The 25,823-nt window shown below is 46.1% G+C and overlaps 1 protein-coding gene across 2 annotated transcripts in view; it reads right to left on the bottom strand.

Moving 5' to 3' along the window:
- Nucleotides 1–25,823, bottom strand: part of LOC147749014 (cyclic AMP-dependent transcription factor ATF-7-like) — a 730,865-nt gene that overhangs the window by 228,741 nt on the left and 476,301 nt on the right. For both annotated transcript variants that reach the window (XM_086965250.1, XM_086965259.1), the window contains exon 4: nucleotides 23,479–23,636. In XM_086965250.1, coding sequence (XP_086821376.1) covers nucleotides 23,479–23,636 — 158 coding nt within the window. The remainder of the gene's footprint in view (nucleotides 1–23,478; nucleotides 23,637–25,823) is intronic.

Genomic DNA, 25,823 nt, shown 5'->3' with positions numbered 1-25,823 from the left:
GGCCCCCCTGAGAGGTTTACGGGAGATAGTGATAAGTTTGGGACTTTCATGACTCAATGTCAGCTGCATTTTATGTGCAGGCCGAATGCCTTTCCGGATGACACGGCTAAAGTGGCTTTCACTATATCATATTTGGCTGGCACCGCTGCTCAGTGGTCTATTTCACTTGTCGACAGTGATGACCGAGTTTTGCATGACTATCCAGCATTTAAAGAGTTGATGAGAGGACTGTTCGCTAAGCATGCTTTTATGCAGGCTAGCGATGCGGAACTCTTGAAGTTAAGACAGGGTAGACAGGATTTGTTAACATATGTATCTACGTTTAATAGGTTGGTGTCTGAGACCCATTGGCCAACGGACAATAGAGCTTCCTTGTTTTATCAGGGCCTGTGTGACGAACTTAAAGATGTGGTATCGCAGGTAGTTGATCCTCCAGACGACTGTGCTGCTTTTATTGATCTTGTGGTGAAGTTAAATCATAGGTTGTCTGAGAGGCGTGGTGACCGACATCGTTTTCAGGTGTCCAGGGGAAGTTATGTGAAACCTGAAGCAAAACCCCTTGGTGATCATAGGTCTGCTCCTGAGCCCATGGAGATAGGGGGGGTGAGAGGCCCATTAACCATGGAAGAAAAGAGAAGAAGGAGGGAGCAGAATTTATGTTTGTATTGTGGTCAAGGTGGCCACTTTGCAAGAGAGTGCCCTGTAAAGCCTTCTGGTGTGGTGTTTCATAAGAAAGTAGCATGTATTCGTGTGGATGGTCGTCTAGCCTCTAACAAAGGAGCAGGGGGAACCTATGATGTGCTGGGTGTGATAGATCAGGTGCCGAGGCATTTTATAATTCCTGCTCATCTTTTGCTCTCTGCGAGTAACCGTGTACCTGTGTCTGTCTTGTTGGATTCTGGTGCGACTGGGAATTTTATTGATATCTCTTTGGCTGAAAAGTTAGAGATTCCATGTCGTTATAAGAAACAGCCAGAGCCTGTGAGAGCCATTGATGGGACGGAACTAACTTCAGGTTCTATTACTCGCCAGACTGAACCATTGACATTGTTGTGTGAAAACGGTCATTCAGAATCAGTGGTTTTTGATCTCATTGATGCCCCTTCCTTTGGTCTGGTATTGGGGGTTCCATGGCTTCAGGAACATAATCCTAAGATCGATTGGGTGCATCGTCTGGTGACCTTGGATTCTACACATGGTCTCAAACATTGTTATAAAGAGGCCAGTGAATGGATCTCCCCTTTGTCCTGGGGCTGATGTGGGGACAGTTCCCTCGCAGTATTCTGCCTTTCGGGGTGTTTTTGATAAAGTTCAGGCTCAGGGTCTTCCTCCGCAACGGTCTTTTGATTGTAAGATCGACCTGATACCGGGGGTTCCTTTACCTTGCTGTCGCATATATGCGCTCTCAGAACCTGAGGAGTTACATCTTAAGGAATACCTGGAGGACATGTTGAGGATGGGATATATCCGCCCCTCCCGTTCGCCTGTGTCATCGGCGATCTTCTTCATTCCAAAGAAGGAGGGGACGTTGAGAGCGTGTGTGGATTATAGAGCTCTGAATAAGCCTACGGTGAAGAACAAGTACCCTCTTCCACTCATCTCCGTGTTGCTGGACCAGCTCCGCAAGGCAACGGTGTTTACCAAGTTGGATTTGCGGGCGCTTACCATCTTATACGTGTTCGCCCCGGGGATGAATGGAAGACGGCATTAAAGACCAAATATGGCTTATTCGAGTATTGCGTAATGCCGTTTGGCTTATGTAATGCGCCGGCAGCCTTCCAGTTCTTCATTAATGAAGTCCTCCGTGAATATCTGGATAGAAGTGTCATCGTCTATCTAGATGATATTCTGATCTTTTCAGAGACGGGGGCTGACCACCAAGAACATGTGACACAAGTGCTACAGAAGCTACAAGACCATCATCTGTATGCTAAATTGGAAAAGTGCAAGTTTAACACCCCTAGGGTGGAGTTTTTGGGGTTTATCATTACAGCGGAAGGCATTCAAATGGACCCCAGAAAGATACAGGCTATTGTCTCCTGGCCCATACCATCTACCGTCAAACATATCCAGGTCCTTTTGGGATTTGCCAATTTCTATCGGCGTTTTATATCTCATTTTTCCGATATTGTGGCTCCCATGACCCAATTGTTGAGGAAGGGGGTTCCCTTTGTCTGGTCCGCTGAGGCTCAGGATGCTTTTCACCTTTTGCTAGGGAAGTTTACATCAGCACCTGTATTGGTGCATCCCGATCCTGCCCTGCCGTTTTTTGTGGAAACGGATGCTTCCCAGTGCGCGGTAGGAGGGGTGTTGTCCCAAAGGGATGCTGAGACTGGTCATATGCACCCCATCGCCTTTTTTTCTAAGACCCTGTTACCAGCGGAGCGTAATTACACAGTGGCCGAGAAGAAGTTGTTGGCGGTGAAATTATCTTTTGAGGAGTGGCGTCATTATTTATGGGGTGCTCGGCATACCGTCACGATTTACACCGACCACAAGAATCTGGAATTCGTTCGGTCTGCTCGTGCGTTAACACCTCGCCAAATGCTGTGGGTCTTATTCTTTAACGAGTATGACTTTGTCATTACTTATCGACCCGCTGCACAGCAGATAAAATCTGATGCTCTTTCCTGGATTCATGTCGATATTAGGGAAGAGGGACAAGTGAAGGAAGACAGACCTATGATCAGTGAAGAGAGGATTGTAGGGGTTACAAGCACTAAGGATTTCCCATCTCTAGTGAAAGAGCAACTGCGTCAGTTGGATTTGGCCCCTTGGTTGGCACTGCCCCAGGTGTTGATTCAGGACGGGTTGTTGTACCATGAGGATCGGTTGTTTATTCCTCCCGTCCTGAGGGAGATGGTTTTAAATTGGTGTCATTCTTCTGCGCTGGTAGCACATCCCGGGATGCACAAAACTAGGGAGATGTGCTTGCGATGGTTTTGGTGGGATACGTTGGCTAAGGACATTCAGAATTATGTGGCAGCATGTCCTGTTTGTGCCACTAGTAAGCCTACCCATTGTAAACCATCTGGCCTGTTGCAGCCCTTAGAGGTCCCTCCTGCTCCTTGGCATACCATTAGTATGGATTTTGTGACCGATCTTCCATCTGCGTCAGGTAATACTGCCATTCTAGTGGTGGTGGAGTTTACTAAAATGGCGCATTTCATCCCGCTACTTAAGCTCCCTACTGCTAGAGAAATGGCTTTGGTGTTTATGTCTTCTGTAGTCAGGATCCATGGGTTACCATCCGCGATCATATCTGACAGGGGAGCACAGTTTGTGTCTCATTTTTAGACTGAACTGTGCTCTGTGCTTAAGATGGGAATCCGATTATCATCGGCGTATCACCCACAATCGGATGGTCAGACTGAGCGGACCAACCAAACCATGGAGCAGTACCTGAGGTGCCTTGTGTCATCACTGTCCTGTGATTGGGAGGTTGCTCTTCCTATAGCGGAGTTGGCCTATAATAATAGTCTGCATATCGCTTTGGGCATGACTACTTTTTTTTGTTCCATGGGATATCATCCTAGGGCGTTAGCCATCCAACCCACTGGGCATGTGCCAGCCATAGACTATATGTGTAGGAAGTTGAGCGATATTTGGGGTATAGCACGGGAACAATTGCAGGTAGCAAAGGTCAACATGAAGATCCAGGCTGACAAACATCGAGTCCCTGCTCCATCCTATCAGGTCTGGTTGGCCTCTCGTAATCTTAGGCTGCAGGGGTCTCACAAGTTACAACCTAGGTTTGTGGGCCCGTTTACTATCATGCAGGTGATTAACCCTGTGGCTATTAAGCTTGAGTTGCCTGATGATTATAAGGTCCATCCTGTGTTTCATACGTCTTTGTTGAAGCCTTATGTTCCATCTGCTCAGGTTTTGCCACCTCCTATTTCCTTGATGGTTGATGGGGAGGAGGAGTTCGAGGTTCAGGCTATTTTGGATTCCAGACGTAGGAGGGGTCGCCTCTTCTATCTTGTTGATTGGAAGGGCTATGCTCCCGAGGATCGGACATGGGAGCCAGCTGGAGGTGTACATACGCCTCGGTTGGTCCGTTTGTTCCATAGACAACATCCCTCTAAGCCCCGCCCTGTGGGGAGGATCATGGGGAGGGGGGGGGGGGGGGGGGGGTACTGTTAGGAAAGTAGGTCCGGTCCGCTTTCTATGGCCATGCTTTGCCATCACATGACCTGCCTTGCTGAGATTTAGGACCGGCCCAATCCATGAACCAGTGCTTGGTATCTTGTAGTTTTGGGTTCCAGGTTCTGGGCTGTTTTATTTGAATCCCGTTTGGTAGGGTTCACTGGTTTGTGTTCCCTTGCTAGTTTCCTTCCCTTTTTGTTTGGTTTCTAGTCCCTGGTGCCTATATCCAATCCCTGCCCTCTTCGTATTTATTTTTGCATCTCCCTTCCTTGCATTGGACCTTGTCCTTGGAACCTGAGTTGTTGTATTTTTGTTTATCGTCGAGGGACTGCTGGGGCTCCAGCCCCCTCGGACGCTTACCGAAGGAAGAAGCGTGTTACCTTTGAACGTCTCCGGAGACACAGCAGGATTGCCACGGAAGACGCCGCCAGGAGACAGAGCAGCGCACTTGACTTCCGCGTGTAATCAGCCAGTCCTCGTCATTGTGGGAAGTTTGGGCGGTTTCAGACGTGCTGAAGACGCCGAAGATACAGACGATACAGACGAGCGCCTTTGGCGCCGGAAGCAGTGTTTTGGTTCTGTTTGTGTCAACTTCGTCCCTGGCCCCTATATTCCCCAAAAACATTGTCCCTGGTTTTTTTTTATGCCTTTAGTAAGGCTTTTTCCCCCTAGAAGTTCGTTTCTGTTTTGTAAGTCCCTGGGTAGGGAGCGTTTTCTGGAAACTCCCCTGGACTAAGAAGCACATATTAGCAGACGCTTTGTTCTCCATGCTACCAGGACCTCCCCGAAGCCGATCCTGTATTGCAAACAAGTAAGGAGGTCGGGTCATGTATATGGCAGAGTGTGGTTATAGAGAAGGAGGGAGGCTGTTAAGTAAGTAGCGGGGATTGTAAAGTAATTGTGTGTATTACTCTTTAGGTACAGAAGCGTGGATGTGGTGGCGAGTGTTGGTCTGCAGTCCAGGTTGGGGTGAAGCCTTCTGACGTCTCCTTCCCTTGTTTTGTTTTCCCATCCCCTGTCCTAGGCTCCGGTGTTATCTCGTGGTTATATACTTCATGAGTGACATTTGAGTCAGGGTAGTGGATTGGGCCATACTACGTTCCTGCAGTGTTTGGGCTAGTGGAATCCAACACATCCTCTTGCATTTTCAGAACAAAACACGAACCTCACTGACGTGGAAATCGCGGGTCTGCTGCGAAAGCAGTGACAATCCCCTCCCTGGTACATCCAAGAGGGTTCCTGAGCAATCTCTTTCTGGTAGAAAAGAGGAACTGAAGTCATCACCTGGTAATCAACTTGCAAGGTTTGAACGAACAGCTGGTGTTTTGACACTTCAAAATGGAAGAAATACACTTGTCAGGGACCTCTTAAGGCCATGCATTTGGATGGGAAGTCTTAGATTAGAGACACCTATTTTAAAATTACCATTTATCCTCTACACCAGAGGCTCCTGCAGTTTTCATTGAAAGCTCTAACATTGAAGTTCACTTCGCTTCCATTCGGACTATCTTCAGCTCTTTGATGATTCAACTCAAACTGGTGATGGAAAATCTTCAGACAAAGGGCCTAGGGCTCCTAGTCTTCTAGAAAATATCCTGTAAATGGATCTATGTTTTAAACCCCTCACGGATCATCTACAACGGACAGTGTCCATTCTGGAAAACCTGAGGTTCGTCAAAATCTCATCTGAACAACTGACATTCTGAGGTTTTTGTCAAACTCTGTGGCAGCAACTCTCAGCCTACCATTGAGGACGGAGGCAAAAATCAGGCAGGAACTTTGGAAAACATTGAGAAAATCCTCTACATTACTACGCCAAATTACCCTACTTGTGAGTTCTCTGTCATTATCAATGCAAGCTATCTTCCTGCGCCCCCTCCACTACAGAGCTCTTCAACGCCTCATGACTTACCACCTCAAGAGGGGCCTTAAGTACTCTCATGAGGTGTCTTTGCCGGCACAGGCCAAGGAGGAAACAGAGTGGTGGCTCTCTCGCATTGAAGAATAGAGTAAGAGAGCAAACTTCAGTTACAACCCAGACCTCACCATTGAGTCGGAAACCAGAAAAAGTGTCTGGTTGTGGCGAGTTCTCTACAGGTGGGAAATGGTCTGTTCACAGTTACTCATCAATAGTCTGGAAATTGATTGGAAGATTGAAACTACATGGACTTTCAAGGCATGCTAGTCACTCTCATCCAAAGTCTGGGCTCATTGAATGGCTATATGGTACAAGCTGCCTTGGTCAAAATGGCTGGGTTGGTGTCTACTGAGGAACGTCGATCCCGTGGGGTCGGATGTTGTCCGTATCCGGATTTTTCTGGCGAACACGGCTAAGAAGGGGATGACATACTTGTCAATGGATTCCCTGAATTCAGCTTTTCTTATCGAAGGTCACTCCGTGAATGAGAACCATATGGTTAGGAATTTGCTAGGAGGTATGGGTCTTCCCTTAACTCCAGAAACTAGATACTCTTTCCTATGGGGTGTGAATCGGGTTCTCAACTTTTTCTTATCTTGGCAACAAAATAAATCTCTCTCCTGGAAAGAATCATCTTCCAAGCTGGTGGTGCTATTATGCTTTGTCTCATGCAGAATTAGTCTTGGATGCCAAGGCTCCAGATATAACAGAGCATTTACCCCGGAAGTGGTTACTTTTCACCTACCCAGGAGGACAAAATGCCATTCTAAATTAGTTTCATATCCAGCATTCAGGGATACCCCAAAGTTAGGTGTTGTGAGATGCATCAAACCTTATGAGAGTATGACAGAGGAGCTGCACACTGCAGGAGGGAAACAACTTTTTATTGCTATCTCAAAACCCTACAAAGTAGTTTCTTCTCAAACCATAGCTAGGTGGATTTTTTGGGTCATGCAGGAAACTGGCATTGACACCAAAATATTTGGTGCTCACCTGGCCAGAGGCGCAATAGCTTCAAAAGAGTTTGCACTGTGTTCTAGATTAGAGTTTATTATGAATGTGGGAGACTGGTTGTCAGAATTAAACTTTAAAAGATTCCATTTTAAACCGGTCCTAGCTGTGGGTACTTTGGAAGTCAAGCTTTAAAAGCATAGTCCTCTCCTCTAGTCCTGACATAGAATGAAAACCTTCCAAGCTATCATAACGAAAAGGTTCAATTCTATTAAGGACACAGAAACGAGGATTATCCCACCCAACGGTCACAGAATGATCCCCTTCCGACAGATGGAAATGAGCAAAGAAGCAAAGTAAAGCATTCATATTAAGTAAAATGGCTTCTCTTGAAAAAGGTGATGTATAGCATGGTCAAATTTATATTCAGAATTGCATTGTTACCAAAGGTGATTTCAGGATACGGACATGGTGGTGCATATCTGAATTGCTGATAATGATCAGTTGAACACACAATCTTATTATTCAAAACAGTGATGCTCTTTCTTTATTTTTAGGTAATGATACTCCCAAGCAGGTATAACAGACGGATGGTTTGGTGCTTGTCGCAGAAAGAAAGAATTATATAGAGGCTCACAAAGGACTATCATGGACACTAGTGTTCTGCGATTGTTTGTTTTTCAATTGTGATTTTCTCTAGCTCTTACATGTAAGTTAGTTTGTTATTGGTACTTTACTGCTGGAGAAAACAAAGAAAAAAGTACAGCATAATGAAAAAGTTCTAGCTATCGAAACAGAAAGTTTCAATTCTATTAAGGACTCGGAGGCGCGGATTATGCATTTCTCTCTTTGCTTTATTCAAACTGCAGCCATTTACCAAGTTAAGACAAAAATTCACTATTCCCATGAGACCTTGGGAACAACATCATAGTTCAAAGAAACCATTAACCAACGGAAAAAAAGAGTCCAAACAAAAGCCAAATAGGGCCCTCGGATGTTGCGTCTAGTCCTTCACTTTTGTCCCCACTTCCTCTTTCGTCACGTAAGCAAAGCCGACTTTCCGGAATCAAGCGTCCTGTTTAGTGAACTCTGTCCCAGAAATGAAACAGGAGCAATCATATCCAAATTCCCAGGCCACAAACAAGTCTCAAGCAACAAGAGAACAGCAATTAAGTGTGAAATCGTAACAGTGGACACAATGCACAATTACATTATGTTGCCATACAACACTAGTCTTTGAAAATTTAAACAAGATTACTTACTAGTCACGGGAGAGGATCTGGATTAGAATGCAGGGTGGGATAATCCTCACCTTCGAGTCCTTAATAGAACTGAAACTTTCCGGTGCGATTGCTAGGAAAAAAATATTCTATGTCAGGACTGAAGGCGGGGATTATGCATGTTCAAAGCTTCTCAACTTCCAAGTGAGCCATATCCAGTATAGACTTGAAAGAAAACCTCTTAAAAGGTAGAATCCGCTGACCAGTCGGACGCATTCATGATATCGTCCAACCGTGCTCCCAGGATGAAAGCTTTGGAAGCTATTTGCCCCGGGGCCGAATGCGCCTCAGGTCAATGCCTGCTTCCTGCATTACCCACCTTATCAAGCAAGCTATAGTAGGGGAGGAAACCACTCTATGTAGCTTTCTGAGAGTGATTAGAAGTTGCTTTCCCCCCTGTTACGGAACTCCTCCAACATCTCCTCCTAAGCATTGAGGCATTGCACAGGCCACAACTTCGGGGTATCTCGGAAGGCCGGGCAACTAATCACCCTGGTATTCCTTCTCACCATAAAAGAGACACCCGAAGGAGAAAACATTCTGCCTGTATTAGCAAGGGTCCTTACATTGGACTCTTGCCTGCAGGAAATCAGACATAAGAGCATTGCTAGCTTTGCGGAAAGCTCCTTCCGTGACAAAAAAAACTATTCAGTTGCCAGGATAGAAAAAGGTTGAGCACCAGATTAACGTCCCAGAGTGCAGAGTACCTCTGCTCTGGGGGAAGGGTTAACCGAACCTCTCTGAGCAGATGGCAAACAAAAAGGCATTCCCGACCGAAGATCCATCTATTGGAGATGGCAACATGAAGGTATTAATGGAACGGAAAGCCAAACCTTCTGAAGCTAAGGAAACCAAGAAGTTGAGCACTTAAACAACGTCTGTGTCCATGGGATCAAGACTCCCGTCGCTCACAGCAACATCTTGTCCAGGCCGACTTGTAAAGTTTAACCATGCTCCCTGCCCAAGCCCTAGAGATGGGATCCTCACCTTCTCGTAAAAGGCCCGGGATGAACCATCTGCCCCTGTAATCTGCCAGGCCATCAGAGACAGGGACAGTCTTGTGGCTTTACAGAATTGTATATGTATTGTTTTATACAATATATGATTTTCAATATAACAGGCACATTTTGAGTCTATAACGTCAATCTTATTTTTTTGTCTGTATGGTATTCAATGTTGACTGTATACCATTGATTGGTTTTCCTAGATGTCAAGATAAATGCAAAGCGTTCTGAAGCAATTCTACCTTTCCCGATCGAACCAACCGTTAGTATATACTGGTATAGTTTCCCAGGATCTGTGAGATACTGGGCTACCCCCTTAATATTTAATGGTCTTTGATACCCCGACGTACATTCTGACGGGACACAACTGGAGATTATCTTCCTTGGGAACACCACTCATGTACTCTTCATAGCGAGATGCCACCATCTGATGCGGTATCCGTTCCGGATTGAGAAGCAGAGATGGAAACATGGGGAGAAAGTTCTAGAAGAACCAGAAAACACACTTGAGATCTCCAAACCGTGGTGACTAGCACCAGCTTTGTTTCCCGGTGTCTGACATGCGCCCACACTCGGTGATCATCGCAAATGGAGGGAATGCATAACCCTCCTCCTTGCTCCAATCCTGGAGAAAAGCATCCATATCAACTGCCAGAGGATCCGGCCTCCAACTGATGAATCTGGGAAGCTGGTGATCCAGCCTGGAGGCAAATGGGTTGAGGGAAAGGGGACCCCATGTGCGGTGAGCAGATGCAAAAACTTCCAGGTGAAGTTTCCAAAGACTGGCGTCCCGAAAGTTGCTGGAATGCCACTCCGCCACCTGGTTATTCCGCCCCTGCAGGTAATCGCCCATAACTGAGATCTGGTGATCTAGGCAATATTGTCAGAAAGTGGTCGTTAAATCAGACAATGCCTTTAAGTGTGTATCTCCCAGATGGTCGATGTACTGGACTGCGACGATGTTGTCCATCTTCAGAGAACGCAGGATTGGATCTTACTCCAAGCCCAACATCGAACCGCAAAACCTGTCAAAAGTTCCAAACAGTTGATGTGTAAAGAATGTTCCGGAGTGGACCACAGACCTCCTGTAAAGAAGTTCCTGCAATGAGTGCCCCAGCTGAACCTGATGGTGTCGGACTCTATGACCAGGACTACCTGCTGCGGGTAAGTGAGATCCTTCTTCAGATGGGCAGCTTTTAGTCTCTGAAGTGCCTGGTAATGCAGGGTTCCTGGAAAGATCACATGAATTGAGAATGAAAGAAAGCCGACCAGACGGGCAATCTGCCTGAGGGATACATAAGTTCTCTGTAACTAAAGTCGTATTTTTGTGACCGTGCGGGTTGGAAGACTGAGAGAAGCCTTGGTGGAGTCTATTACAAAACCAAGGAACGTGAAAGATTGAGAGGGAGTTATTTTTTATGTCAAAAGTTTTTTATTGGTTGTTTCCAAATAAAACAATACATACAATACTTCAAATGAGGAACATACAGAATAGACATACGGAAATAAACAATAAGAAGAATAAAACAATAATTAAATGGCAAGTAGCGGTCACTAGTACCAGAATGGTATGGCGGTAAATCACAGTTTATACAGGTTAAACACATGCAGTATCAGTGTATTATCGTCTAGATGACAAACTATAATCAATGTCATGAGAAGTGTCCAATTGGTCAGCAGGGAGAGCCCTAGCATATAGAACAGACCACTTAGGAATCTTAGGTATCTGGCTCAAATTAGTGGCCCTAAGTATTGGCGCAAGACCAGAGGAGCGAACAACATGTAAGTAGGCCGTGGTGGAGTTAGATTATTACAATTGGTGTCATTCTTGGTGGTTTGTGTGAGCTAAAGTAGAGGTCAAGAGTGTCCCATATATCTTGTAGATGATTTCCACAGTAACTTCTGGAGAGGTACATTATCAGCCCTTCTTAGATGGGTGACCCAGTTTAGCCAGCAATTGAAGGAAGCTTTGCGAGTTTCCTACCAATTGCTGAGTATAATCTTGACTGCAGCTGTTAGAAGTAGGTCTAGGAGCGCCCTATCATTTTCATTGAGTGAATCAGCTCTCAGGAAACTGAACACTAGTGTCGGTAAATCCCTAATAGGGGAATATGAGAAGAGTTTAGATATGAATTATCCCAGAAGGATATCACACATTCACTCTGGACTAATAAGTGTTCTAGGTCACCCACTTTGTCATTGCAGTTCCAACAGGTGGGGTTATCCCTGATTGTGTGAGAGGAGCCGTGCAGGTGTCCAAAAGGCCTTATGTAGCAACCAGAACTTTGTCTGGGAGAGTGCTGGGCTAATCTTATATCTCATGGTTGACTTCCAAGTTTTGGTCCAGTCCAACTCTGAGATCTGAGAAGAGGAGTGTGATTCCCAGAAGGATGTTAGCTTCTTGTTGAGGGTAGTATGTTGTGGGTGTATTAATATATAAATCCAGGAAACCTGGTGACCTAACTTATGTCGTTTTGAAAGGTAACTCGGGAGGGAAGGGGGTTTGAGTGATAGTTTCGCTTTTGTTATTGCCGACTTTATTTTTAAGAAGTTACAGAATTCAAGTGAGTCCAGGTTATATTTAGATTCTATTTCTTTGAAGGAAAGAGGGTAGGTGCTGTTGAAAAGTTGTTGGGGGAAATGGATACCATTATTAATCCATGAGTAGTTGTTGTGTAAAGTTTTCCATTTATAGATTATTTTATGATTGTTCCAAGGGATTCAAGGTTAGACCGTTTAATGCTATTATCTAAGAGTTTGTCAATTTTCAGTAGTGCGGATTTCGTGTTTTTGAACAGGGGTTTTGAGCAAGTGACCACATTAAGGTTTGTGGTTAGAAGGGACCCCTGGGGTAAGATTCATAAGGATTGACTTCTCAATGTCTAGCCATACAGGGGAGTAGTCGTCGGGTGGCACTACCCAGTATGAGTCTTGCTTTGCCAAAAATGCTGTCTGATAGAGCTTAAAGTCAGCCAGGTTGACCCCTCCCGGGGATTTATCTAGTCTAAGTTTTTTCCTGCTAATTCTTGCCTTTTTCCCCTTCAATAAGAATTTTGAGAGTAAAATGTCCAGCTTATGATGGAAGTCCTCAGACAGTATAAGAGGCAGCATAGTAATTAGGTAGTTCACTAGGGGAGAGATCATCATCTTGTTTGCCTCGATCCTACACCATCATGCTATAAATCTTGGTGACCATGCATTTAGAAGGGTTTTCATTTTCTCTAGGGTGTTGGTCTTGTTACGCTGGAGCATCTCTAATATTGTACTGCCAAACTCAATCCCTAGGTACTTTATGAATCCTGGTTGCCATGCAGGGCCACAGTCACCTAGCATTTCCCGAGTGCCGAGAATATTCAGTGGTTTTACTTCTGACTTATCCCGGTTTAGTTCATATCCGGAGTGTCTATAATATCTTTCTAAGGTGGTCATGAGTGCCTTGATGGAGTTGCCCGGGTTCTCTGTAATCACTAGGATATCATCCGCGTATGCAGCTAGATTCACACGAGTTTCACTACCATAATTTCATCGCTACGCTTGATATCCGTAATTAGGGGTTCTAAGGCCAAGAGAAACAGTGCAGGAGAGAGAGAGGGCAGCCCTGTCTGGAGCCTTGTTCTAAATGGAATAACTCTGATATGGTACCATTAATAGCAATTCGGGCAGTAGGGTTTGAGTACAGTGCCATCACCAAATTGATGTATGGTTCACCAAAATTAAAAGATAACATGCATTGTTTTAATAATGACCACGAGACCCTGTCGAACGCTTTCTCTGCGTCCAGAGTAATGGCAATAGAGGAGGTGGGTGTTATTTTAGCTTTCTCTAAAATGTGACACAGGAGTCTTGTGTTGTCATTAGACATGTAATATTTGAGTAACCCCACCTGTGAGTTACTGATCAATTTTGGAAGGACCGCGTTCAGTCTATTGGCTAGGATTTGTGCATAGATCTTTCAGTCCAAGTTGATTAACGAGATTGGTCTATAGTTTTTTGTTAAGAGGGAGTCTTTCCCTTCTTTCGGAATGACAATAATATTGGCTTCTCCCATCGATTTGGTGACACAGCCCACTTTAGCTATAGAGTTATATAACTTTAGTAGGGTAGGTTTTAGTGCCTTGTCAAATTCCCTATAAAAAGAGGCAGAGAAGCCGTTTGGTCCTGGAGCTTTATTGTTTTTGAGGGATTAAATAGAGGACGAGAGTTCTTTTTCAGAAATGGGGATATCTAGCATAGATCTGTCAGTTTCTGTTAGCTTTGGTAGGTTCAGTGACTCTAGGTATTCAGCGCAACCCTCAGGATCTATTGTTTATTTGTTTTTATACAGATCCCCGTAGAAGGCTTGGCACACACTTAGTATCTTATTTTGTTTGGTTTGGATGTCGTTCCTGGAATCTTTAATCGAGGATATGGTAAATTGCCTTTGTTTATGTTTGAGATACGATGCTAGTAGTTTACCTGCTTTTTTCCTCTCACATAGCTTGAGTGCCTTGAATTTAATGATCCAAACTCCTGCGTGTTTGCTCACTATTTTATTGTATTCGTATTTCCTCTTAACTAATTGGTCACGGGTGTCATTGTCATCCGTATTCGCAGAATGTGATGTTTCGAGTGATTTGATTTCTTTCTCTAGTGATTTAAGTTCTAGGTTTAGTTTTTTGTTTACCTGTGTTTTGATACCGATATTGACTCTTTAAGTGCATCCCATAAGGTGGAGGTGCTTGTATCCGGGAGGTCATTTAATGTTACGTATTCTTTAATTGCATTTTCAATCTTCAATTTGTTTGCTGGGTCAGAGAGTATGTCATCGTTAAAACGCCACCTTTTTGGAGGTAAGAGTGTGGGTATCTGCGAGTTTGGTGCTGATGCAGGAGTGATCGGAGACTAGTTTGGGAGCTATGTCTGTTTTGTCTATAAGGTGTGTGAACGAGCTCGAGAGTAGGATGTAGTCGATCCTAGAGTAGGAGTTATGTGGTGCCAAATAAAATATGTAATCCCTCGTGTCTGGGTGTTGGAGGCGCCATGAGTCCCTTAGATTAAACTTGGAGCATATTCTTTTGAGGGCCTCGGGTGAACGGGAGGGTGGGTATTTGCATTTAGATTGCCGGTCTACATGAGGGTCCAGCGGTAGGTTGAAGTCACCGCCAGCTATAATGAGATCTTCCTGGGGAGGCTCTCGAGAGTATTTGAGACCCTCTCCCAGAAATCGGGTTCATTGGCGCGTGACTAAAAGCCTTCCATCTTCATCGTGAGTGTGTGAGATAGTAGTGATGTAGGATTTTTGGAAAATTACACCTTTTTTCTTGTGGTCTGCCGGAGAGCACAAGACATGAGAGATCCACTTGTGTTTTATGAACCCTACATCCTCTTCGGAGAGCTTCGTTCCCTGGAGAAGAATGATATCACCCTTAGTTTTTGCTAAGTACTCGAAGATTTTCCTACGCTTCACCGGGTGATTAAGGCCTTTAACGTTCAGAGAAAAAATGTTAAGGTTCTCTGCTAAGGTTTTATTCTGTGCCATTTAAGGCTCTCTTGTCGCTATAGGTGTGATGAGCCCTCCAGAGAGTGTATGTGTGGCGGTATTGTCCCTGAATAGGTTATGCTAGGTGAGTCGTGTAATTCTGGTTTTGGGACATACCACTAGCGGGACACTTCTCAAGAAGGTGACCAAGTGGGTTGTGTCTCTAAGCAAGTATGCTATATGAAGTATACCTGATACTGCACCAAAATTTGAATTATCGAGTCGACATGAATGGAATAAAAACATAAAGGAAACAGTCAAATTTACAACTGCTGTAAGTTCCAGTTGCATTGTTTTGTTTCACAGATTTTGCCAGGTCATGGACTTCCACTAATTTTTTTAGTATCATGGCCATTGTGCTGTTTAGGTCTGGTTTGGCCTTTATTGGTGAGTCAGAGGTTGTTGGCTCTGGTTTCGCTTTCTTATAAGAATGTAATGTAAATGTATGTGTCTTGTAAAGCGCACTGCTGCCCTGAGGCGTCGTGGCGCTGTAGACCGCTGGGGAACCCGTCCTGGCTATCCCTGTGAGATGGTCCCTACTGGGTATCTCCAAGGTGAAACCAGGCATCCCCGGCAAATGTGGGGGGCCGTTGTAGAGATGAGGCAAGCTAATGCCCAGAGTTGCCGAGTGTGATCCCTGGTTAGAGTAGGCACCAAGGCGAGAATTATCGAGTCCGCTGACCCCGGTCCACGACCCTGCCGCGTCAGGAATTGAACCCTGGTCCCAGGCCGTTCTCTTCTTCCGGGTCTGCCGCCTCTAACCAGTGAGCCACACCACTCCACTCCACAGACGATCTGCTCTCTTTATCTGCCATGTTGGAACAGGGTTGAAGTGGTGGAGGTGGTTGAAATAATAAGCCCCAGTACTTCTTATGGTGGTCTATAGGGCCTAGTCTCGCTATTATCGGTTGTTAATTCCCAATCTCAGTTAGGACGATGATTGCTGGCACGTGGGATCAAACCACTGTTTGGTAAACGTTGTAGGTATTGATGAGTGGACACTGTTAGGTGTTGTTGGGTGCTGTTAGTTATTGCTCGATAGATCGTTGACGCCCTTAGTAGTAGCCTGCTTCCTATGACACCGTTGGCACACTCAACAAGCCTCTTACATACATGTGTTCTTTATGTGCATGGAAGCCACGTGAGGTAGTAGCTGCAGAAGTGCATGGCGCGGTGTGGCCTGATTGCAGGAGGGTGCATGTATGATGGTACAGAGCTTTATTGTGTTGACACTTACCACTAGAGAACTCAGGGCTCACCAGGGCACACCAGGGTCTCCAGGGGCGGAGGCCTTTACGTTCAATAGCTGGATTTGGCTAGGTGATAGTACTGCTTGTATCTTCAGCAGTTGCAGCAGTGGCCACAGAGCCAATAGTTCCAAGAGCGTCTGGCTTCGTGACAACAGCGACAGTAGAGGACAGTAATGGAACTGTCTCGCAGTGGAGTGAAGCTCTGAGTCGCTCTGAGATGCTTAGTTCCTATCGCTCACATTTCCTGCCGCCATTTTGGGACTTCCAGCCGAGGTCCGTGCCCCGTACTTCACGTGCGGGTCGATGTCTTCTGGGTTAGTAATTCACGAAAAAGTTGGTCGCAGAACGTTCTACATATCAAGAAGGGGTGAGAGCTGGTTTTCTCTTCAGCCAACTCGCAGTATTTCTTCAGATTGTGGCCTAAACTGCTCTCTTGTGCGCCAAGCGACGGGTTTAGGCAGCCATTACCGCTGCCGTCCATGCCGATTAAGGAGTTATGAAGTATTTATTGTCATTGATTACAAAGCCCAGATCCTGTTGCAAGGAAATGGCTAACTGGAGGTGGAGCGACAGCTGAAGTGGACACTGCCATGATAGGAGGATATCGTCCAAGTAGACAAGGAGCCTTACACGCCCTGGAACCTGATGTACTCTACTGCCGGCTTTAGGACCTTCATAAAAAACCACGAGCCGAGGACATCCCAAAGGACATATCGGAAAACACGTACACCGGTTGCACCCAACAGAAATGAAGAAACCGTTGAGGAGGGGAAATAAATCGGGATCGCCAAATAGGCATAATTGAGGTCCAGCCTTACAATCCGATTGGAAGGCCTGATGAGGTTGCGGAGGAAGTGAAAGCCCTCCATCTTGAAATGGCGGTATACGAGCCATTTGTTGAACTCGCAAAGGTTGATACCCGGCCTTGGACCTCCATCGGCTTTGTCGACCAAAAAGATATTGCTATTTAAAAACCACGGGTGAGGCACCGTAGGCTGGATGTCCCCTTTGTGTAGGAGGTAAGAAACCTCTGTATCTATCAAGGCCGCTTTGTCTGCAGAAAATTGAATGGGTGTTTCTGGGGCCTTTTGTTATGGGGAGCAGTAGAACTCTATGAGGAACCCTTGAATGGTTTGTAAGACCCATGCGTCTGACGTAATAAGGCATGTGTGTACGAAACCCGCCAACTGACCCCCTACCCTCAGAGGGGAAGAAGGAATAACACTCATCGGGGTGGAAGCGGTGTTGAATCCCTTGCCTCTGCCTTTGAAGGGTTGGCCTCTGGTTGGGAAGAATATGGCATAGTGGGAGTTATCCTGGGAGGCGTTGTGCCAGGAGCCTTGACTCTGGGGTATTGAGAGACTGAATTGTCGGATGGGCGCCCCCTGCTTCGCCGGGCCCTGCGACAAACCTGCTTGATGGCGGATTGGGCCTTATCTAACGATGTAAATGTGTTTACTAATTTGCCCAGCTCCTTTATAAATGGCTTTCTTAAGATCCCCATTTGGGCAACCGCCCAAGCCTCTGAAACTGCCAGATCTTCCAACTTGGGATCCACCTTGATGAGGAATGAGCGCTGGCGCTGTGCTGACAAATCACAATTGGCATTGCCAAGAAATTTGATGGCTCATTGAGCCCATCCAGATAGAATGTCAGGGGGAAATTACTTAGCCAGAAGACTTAGCGTCCTCTGCCATGTCGTATATCTTTGTCAGGGGACCCAGGGTGTCAAGCAATTTGTCCTGGCATGCTCGCCAGGAACCGGTGGTGCTTTTTCTAGGGTCTTCATAAATTTGCCAAAAAGGTAGCTATTGAGGATCCAGCTCGGGGGTTAAGGAGACCTTACCCTCTGAGTCAGCTGCGTGCCACTTTCTCAAGGGGCTTACGACTTCTAGCTGCCACATAAACTACCATGTTTTCTGCGGGAGGCCGTTCTGCTTGCCTCAGGTGAATGATAGCATCAGTGTCCAAGAGGTCCAACCCAGGGCCTGGACTGGGCTTGTCAGGAGGTTGGGGGAGGTGTAGAAGCAAGTAGCTAGGGGTGTGATGGGCCTCGGTCATCGTCAGTGTACCCCTGAGGGTTATCAGGAATATGGGGGGAGAAAGGGGGGGGAGTGGGGTCCAAGCTGGGGCGAGAGGCTTTGTCTGTGGTGGCAGGTGAAACATCCTGATTCAAAACGGCATGTTTCAAAGGCTCAAAAGGTTCGTGATTCACCCCTTCTTGGCGGGGGTGCTTAGCCGGGGTCTCATCAAGGACAGGACCCAGGGGTTCAGGGGCCAGAGGGACTGCGTTCCCTTTTTTTTGCACATGCAAACGGGATCTTTTGCGAGAGGCGTTCCTCCATTAGAACCATAGCCTCAGCCACTGCCCGACAGATAGAAGGGTCAACCGCCTCACAGAAGTCATCATCAAAAGGTAGGTAGTCAAGGGGATCACCCTCCCCATGCGTGTCGTCAAATACCTCCATGTCAGTAGAAACAACCATTAAAAAAATGCAATAGGTCTCGCCTTTTATTAAGTTAAAGCCATTTGCTTTGCTATACAATACCATTAGCAAAGAAAATGTCTTTAACTTAACAAAAGGCGAGACCTGTTGCATTTGCTGATCTTGCTTAACAACATACCTTAAACACATTGGCAAAGCCAATAGCTCTGACCAAACAAAGCGAGACCTATTGGCAATGCAATAGGTCCAGGGCCAACCTAAAATAAGGAGTGGTGGGACTAACCTAGTTAATCAGTATGAACGTGAAATCACTGTGCATGACATCACGGTGCGTGGCATCACAGGAAGTGACATCAGATCTTAAGCCCTTACATATATGTTTAACAAGTCTATCATGAGCTCATTGGACCACATTTATAGTATACAGGGAAACCCTCCTGGATTAGGCAGATGTGTGCTCTACACATAAAACAAAGTTGCCTTTTGTCAGCTTAAATTTCCTCTACCCATAGTGCTTTGGCATAGCCAATAGGTCTTGCCTTTGGGACCTTATAAGTGTTTAGTCATCCAGCACAATATCCTTGGTGCAACAACATCAACTGTTGCATGGCTAAACACTTATAAGGTCCCAAAGGCGAGACTGATTGGCCATGCCAATGCTTGGCCTCTCTTGCTCTGGATTAAAGTGGTCTAGATCACGCAACAATACACCAAGTACGGGGACATGTGCAAAGACATGGATGCCAGCTGAGAAAGCCCCAGCAACACCGACGGCGGCCTCTGTATCCACGGATCCAGCGGACAATCCAGTGCTGCACTCTCAGCTCAAGTGCAGCCAGAAGCTTGGACACATCCTCTGCGGGCCTGGCCCAGATTTCTTTTCTGTCAGTCATCAAAAATCCAGAGTCAGCTGGACTCGCTGGGTCTTGCACCCGAAGAAAGTGTCAACGGTCGTGGCTCCGCCACTTGGCTGTCTTAGGGTCTGCGGTCTTTCAGAATCTGGAGGAGAGAAGAGCTGGACTCAAAGCAGTTTCAACACTTGCTTGGAGTGAGTGATGCCTCTTGGGAGGAGTTGGGAAGGATGGGTGAAACCACCCAGTACTCAGTGGAGTTGCATTTTAACTGATTATCTAAAGAATAACTGCTGTACACAATGTGAGGGACTACAGCTTCCAGGGTATGCCCCCAATAGTTTACTGTAAGGCAAACCGTTAACAAGGTTCATATATGCCCAGGATTTTCTGATACAATGTCGTGCTGTTTAGGTTACATTCCCAGACAGCGCCAAGACAGCCACAGCTTTCAGGGTATCTCCCAAATAGTTTACTGTAAAGCGAACCCGCTGCAATCCTTTAACAGGGTTCACGTCTGCCTTGCAGCCCAAGAGTTTCCAGGTGCTCGCCATGTCGCGCCGAGCCGGTTGACGCCCAGAGAGCCGGGCACAGCGATTTCAGGGAGCTTGTTAGGGATGTGGTCAGCAGCCCAGGCTGCCTGAACAGGAGTCAGGCGGGCTGACATGTGGACGTGTCTCTCGACTAGAAGGGCGATGCAAGAACTAGGGAATTGTAACTCAGACGATACATCTAAAGTAACTTGCAAGCTCTTGCTCTGTACTGTAGCAGGTGAGATGTCTTTGAGGCACATGAGGACTGAGCAGCAACGTCCATTCTGCGTTCCTTCCCGTGGCAGAAGAATGGACGCTCCTACACATTTACAAATACCAACCTTTTTTAGGGTTAAGGAACCCTGGCGGGGTTTGAGGACCTATGTGCCAGCAATGGAGCCAGCATAGCGGCCTCGGCGACCATGGCAGAAATGTGGCTTTTGCATTCGGGGTCCTTTTGTTATTGCCAAAAAGGGAGACACGTGATTTGTCTTTTGTAAATTACTGTTTTACATGCACCACTTCGCTTTGTCCAGAGGATGCAAACGGGAGGGTTGGAATGGGATTTTATCATGAAGGTTTCCCAGAGGAATTAGCCGAGGATAATGGAGTTGGACTGGTGCATTACAAACTCATTTATTCAAGTGTTTTGGCGTGATGTGCAACCCCCACAAAAGGAAAGATTAAGACTGGATTGAATGGCGCAGGACAAAGGTTGGTTACAGCACACGCCAGTCACAGTTCACCCAGAGGCCAGGCTCAGCTTTCTGCGGGCAGTAAGCTGTGCAATGAGTTTCCGGAGGGTGAAGGCGGAGAATAAGAAAGGAATCAAGGCGGTGTGGACTAGATGCACCAAAGGCACAGGTCTAAGGGTAGACTCATCATACATCGTACTGAACAGAGGGTGCTTGGCGTGAGGAAAAGCAATGGAGGAAGCGGTTGCCACAGACGGAAAATGCTTCTTGCTCGGACTTCTTGCGGTCATGAGTCAGACTGCAGGTGGGCTGGAGGTGTTATATTAGTACATGGCCTACAGCAGAGTGGACTCTGTGGCTCAGTTGAGGTGGGGTCTAAACACACCGTAATCAATCGGAATTCCTGTCTGCGTTTATTGTCGAATACAGAAAAAACGGAAAATAAGCCATTATTGAACAAAAATCAATATGCCTAAACCGTCTAAAATAAGAAAAACATGGAAAAAAGAAAAACTAAAAATCACTTCCTCAGTCCGGAGCCCCCCCAATAAGTCCTGGATAGGCTAGATTTAATGCCCCATGTAACCTTCAACCGTACACTTAACAATCCGCAGTTCATGTTTTTGTGCAGTATTCACTTTTTAAATATAACGCATTTGACGGACCCAATGAATCACGCTCTGACAGCCAAGTACACTGTAAGCATACACACTAAGCTTTATTATCAGTAAATGATCCTTCACGAACACAGGGTTTGCGGTGGTAATTGCTAGGGCATTTATATGTGTAATAGTTCAAAAAAAACAAAAAAAACGTTTATGTCACTTCTTGACATCCTTCTGCCTTAAGGTACAGTACGGCGGGAAACTCCTAAAAAAAACTATGAAGAAAACCTCCAGCAAAGTTCAGGTTTATCTTGGTAACTGGGGCACCGTCCAGCTTTGAATAAACCAAGAGCGGAGGGGGCGCTGCACGTGGCACTTGCCGAGAGAGACAGCAGCTGGGGGGAACGGAAGCGCCATCCCGCGAGGACAGGAAGGAGGCACGGGCAGGTGGGCAGTAGGGCACGTCTGTGCTGCGAACACGCACTGCGCTTTAAAGGATGTGAAATGTCTTAATGAAGCAACCTTCAGTTAGTTGTAGGTGACACTTCTCCTTTCTGCCAAGAAAACACAGCTCTATCACAGCTTCCCCGCGCTGAGCGGTGCTCTGTGATTCGGCTTCCTCAAAAGAAATAATGCAGCCAGGGTGGAAGGAATGCCTTTCTTCCACAATAGGCTTAGGAAACATGTTCGAGAACAAAACAAACAGCATACAAACAAAACACAAAACAAAAAAATACGTACTCGGCTGCAGTTCTAAAAAGTCAGCCGTGTGTTTACTTTTGCATTGCGCTTTCATTTTAAGTGAAAGCACAATGCGAAAATAAACATGCAGCTGACTTTGCCAAAGCCGAAGTGAGAAGAAAAAAGTGTGTCACGCCGCCGGTAACAGATCAAATCCCAGTGGGCGTGGCCAAAAGGAGACATGGCGGCAACAAGGAGGGACTAAGAAGCCTCCTTTACAATCAAAAGCCAGCGTTTTGCATGGAAGCTGACGCTAGCCAATTGAAAAGATGGGCGGGGCTTCAACTCCGCCTCCGAGAGATTAGGAATCTGGATCGATTTCAAGAAGCTCTCGGATGCCGAGAGCAGGGCATGCGTGCTGCTTTTGACAGCCGAAACCTAAAAAGCGTTTAGAAGGCTATGCAGGACTAAACTGCAATGGTAGGGCTGAGAAATAGCCAACAAATTAGAGTGGGCGGAATCTCACTGCGGTGGGTCTCAGCCTAGAGACACCCCTCCCCTGGTGCAATACAAAGATACAGGGGGAGAAAATATGGCTGGGAGGAGGGGTCTCAAAGAATTGCGCTATGCCTTAATAGGCTGAGGCAAGGGACCCTACGTAGGGCTTGTGAAACACTGTATGGGCCAACCAGGCTGAAACTACAGTGAGGATACACCAGGGCGCCACTTAACAGGCAAGAAGGCTCCAGACTGTGATGGGCGCTCACAGACCCATTTAGTTGCGGGAAAGAGAACCGCACGTCACAGGGAGCGCTGAGGACCGGCGCCACCAAGTGAGCAGAGGTGCGAACCGCGGATCCACACCACATATTCATGGGCATGAAGGGAACGTAGTGGGGTAACACAGCCTGTTATGCTGTAGGAGGCAAAAGTTAAATGCTCAGCACAAAATCAACAACACAGCCGTAATGTCCCTAAAGAACCACCAAATTTCTAAGTAAAACATCCTGAAAAACTCAGCGGTAAAAAGAAAGCACTTAACTCGGCTGCGAGAAGCAAAGAAAGAGGAAGTAGGGACATAAATGAAGTATACACTGCGACATCCGAGGGCTCTCACTGGCTTTTGCTTGGACTCTTTGTTCATTGATTATTGCTTTGTATGAACTATGACGCGGTTCTCAAGGTCTCATGGGAATAGTAGTTTTTTGTCTTAACTTGGTAAATGGCTGCTGTTTGAATAAAGCGAAGCGAGAAATGCATAATCCTCGTCCTTAATAGAATTGACACCTTTTTGTTATGATAGCTAGATCATTTTTCATTACAACCTATACACATTGCATGGCAAACAAAATACTGTCAAACAAGTCATCGTTACAGTCTTTCTCATTTGTGGGAAACCATAGTGAGTAAATTTAGAACCCTCTCCACCGACCTCTCAATCAGCAACTGTAAAGTAGTCAACATTGTAAGTAGACACTCACCACCCTCACCCCATGTCAAACATGAACTATTCACTTTTTTTGACAGCACAATGTTGGCGTTAAAAAAGCTTTGAGCAGTGCTAGGTTAATAAAGGAAAAGTAAAGCCAGCCTTGCATTTAGAGTGTGGAAGCTGCCGACGCAGCCTCTTGCCTTTTTCCCCTCCTCGTCGTCGATTCCTTTCTTGAACTCGGTATCGAAGGAACCCGCCAGCTCATTGAACAGCCCCACCTCCTCGCAGTTCTTCAGGAAGCGGGTCGGCGTCGGAGTCTGGTCTATTGCGAGAAGCATGCAGAAGAAACAAGAGAGACAGTGAGAGCTTGGACGGTGGTCTGAAGCCAAGCAGCCAATACAACTGTTGTCTCGAAAGTCAAATGGCAAAACACTGTTTCTGTCATGGGTTTGACAAATTCAAACTGGTTAGCAACAGCCTGTCAGAATCTTCTGTGGCATGGACATAGTGCACTTGTTTCTGTAATCGTTATATATTCAGCCCTCAAAAAAATCTTAAGATAGGGAAAATGTTCTTGAAAGTTTTCTCGAAATCTCAAAACTGTAAAAAAAAAAAAAATACTTGCTTAACTTTGAAGTACTAGACACAAAATTGCACACTAATCTTATATTACCTCCCAAAAAGCAGCAAAATCTTGCCAGGTTTGAACTAGTAATGATTTTTGAATGTTTGTCTGATTTGGAACATTTAAAACGTGCACACATGCCAACGAGGCCACCCCAAGGTGCTAAAACTTGAAGATTTCAAACGAGTATGGTAGTGTAAGTAAAGGCTGCACTACTGTAGGAAAAAAAAATGTGCTTTACAGGCTGGGTCTTTAAAGCACAAATGTACATCATTAACCCCGAGAAGCAAGGGAGACAGCTTTTACAAATCAGTGATCTATAATTGAAAAGAACTGCTTTCCATGTTCCCCAGCAACAGGGATTTTCTACATCAGAGGGTGCTTCTGTGACCTTTTTAAACTGTGTTTACTAGGACCTGTGCACTTCGTTTTTTGGCCAGCAGAGGGAGTAAAGTTTTATTCAAACAGTATTGTTAGATTTCAAGTTAGTGAGGCCCTTTCCTGCTGCAGTCCAAAGTGTGGATTGAGGCTGTGTCTCCTAGGAGATTCTGAACAGGAGATGCAGATGCCTAGCCCCCACCCCCAGGCCAGCAGACCATTGGCTATTCAGCTACCAGGCAAGTCTGAGCCCTCCTCTCACACCTGCCCAGGCCTCTTAAGGCCTTGCTGGGTTCACCCCAAATCATTCTCCTCCATCTTGCGAGTTGCAGCCTACCTGTGCCCCAGATTGCAGTGAGCAGAGTCCCGTAAGTGGTAAGGAGACAGACTAGTGCTGTCTCTTCCCAAGACAAAAAGTTGTTTTAAAACTATTTTCACTTTCTGTTTTTACTGTCTTTGCCTGTGGTAGTTACAGTTAAACATTGTAGTTTTAGCCTGCCTGTAATTGCATATTTGATCCCCTGTGTTGTGTTTTAAACTTGTGGTTTTCCCTGCTCATGATTGCCTCCATTTAGCATGTTGAATTGTCGGATTTGCGGTCCAACCTCTGTAGTTTGTCCCTCTCATTCCTTGGTGACAATTCTGTTTTCCCTCCAAATTACAAGCCAGTGAAACCTGCCCCCCTGCCTTCCCCCTACCCACCCCCAGCAACAGGGATTTTCTACATCAGAGGATGCTTCTGTGAGGTGTGTTTACTAGGGCCTGTGCACTTCGTTTTTTGGCCAGTAGAGGGAATAAAGTTTTATTCAAACAGTATTGTTAGATTTCAAGTTAGTGAGGCCCCTTACCTGCTGAAGTCCAAAGTGTGGATTGAGCCGGTCTGTCTCCTAGGAGATTCTGAACAGGAGAAGGAGCTGCCCAGCCCCCACTCCCAGTCCAGCAGACCATTGGCTATTCAGCTACCAGGCAAGTCTGAGCCCTCCTCTCACACCTGCCCAGGCCCCTTAAGGCCTTGCTGGGTGCACCCTAAATCATTCTCCTCCATCTTGTGAGTTGCAGCCTATCTGTGCCCCGGATTGCAGTGAGCAGAGTCCAGGAAGTGGTATGGAGACAGACTAGTGCTTTCTCTTCCCAACACAAAACGTAATGACTCCAGTAAGAAGAATCATCAACCATTCCTTAACTACTGGAATATTTCCAGAAGAACTCAAAAAGTCATACATACGCCCTTTACTGACGAAAACAAACGTGGATCCGCTGAACCCTGACAACTACAGACCCATTACAAATGGACCGTTCCTGGGCAAACTGATAGAAAGAGCAGCGTTCGCCCAGATGTCACAATTCATTAAAGAGAATGACATACTTTCAGACTTCCAAACAGGATTCCGTCTGGGAAGAGGCACTGAATCTGCCCTCCTTGCCATCTGGGATGACATAAAGAATACAGTTGACAGCAACGGGGTTGCTGGGCTACTCCTCTTGGACCTCTCAGCTGCCTTTGAC

Source organism: Lissotriton vulgaris, chromosome 1_1 (assembly GCF_964263255.1).
Source record: "Lissotriton vulgaris chromosome 1_1, aLisVul1.2, whole genome shotgun sequence".
Classification (NCBI taxonomy): Eukaryota; Metazoa; Chordata; class Amphibia; order Caudata; family Salamandridae; genus Lissotriton; species Lissotriton vulgaris.
The sequence above is the reverse complement of the archived record's forward strand: the minus strand, read 5'-3'. Positions and strand labels throughout refer to the sequence as shown.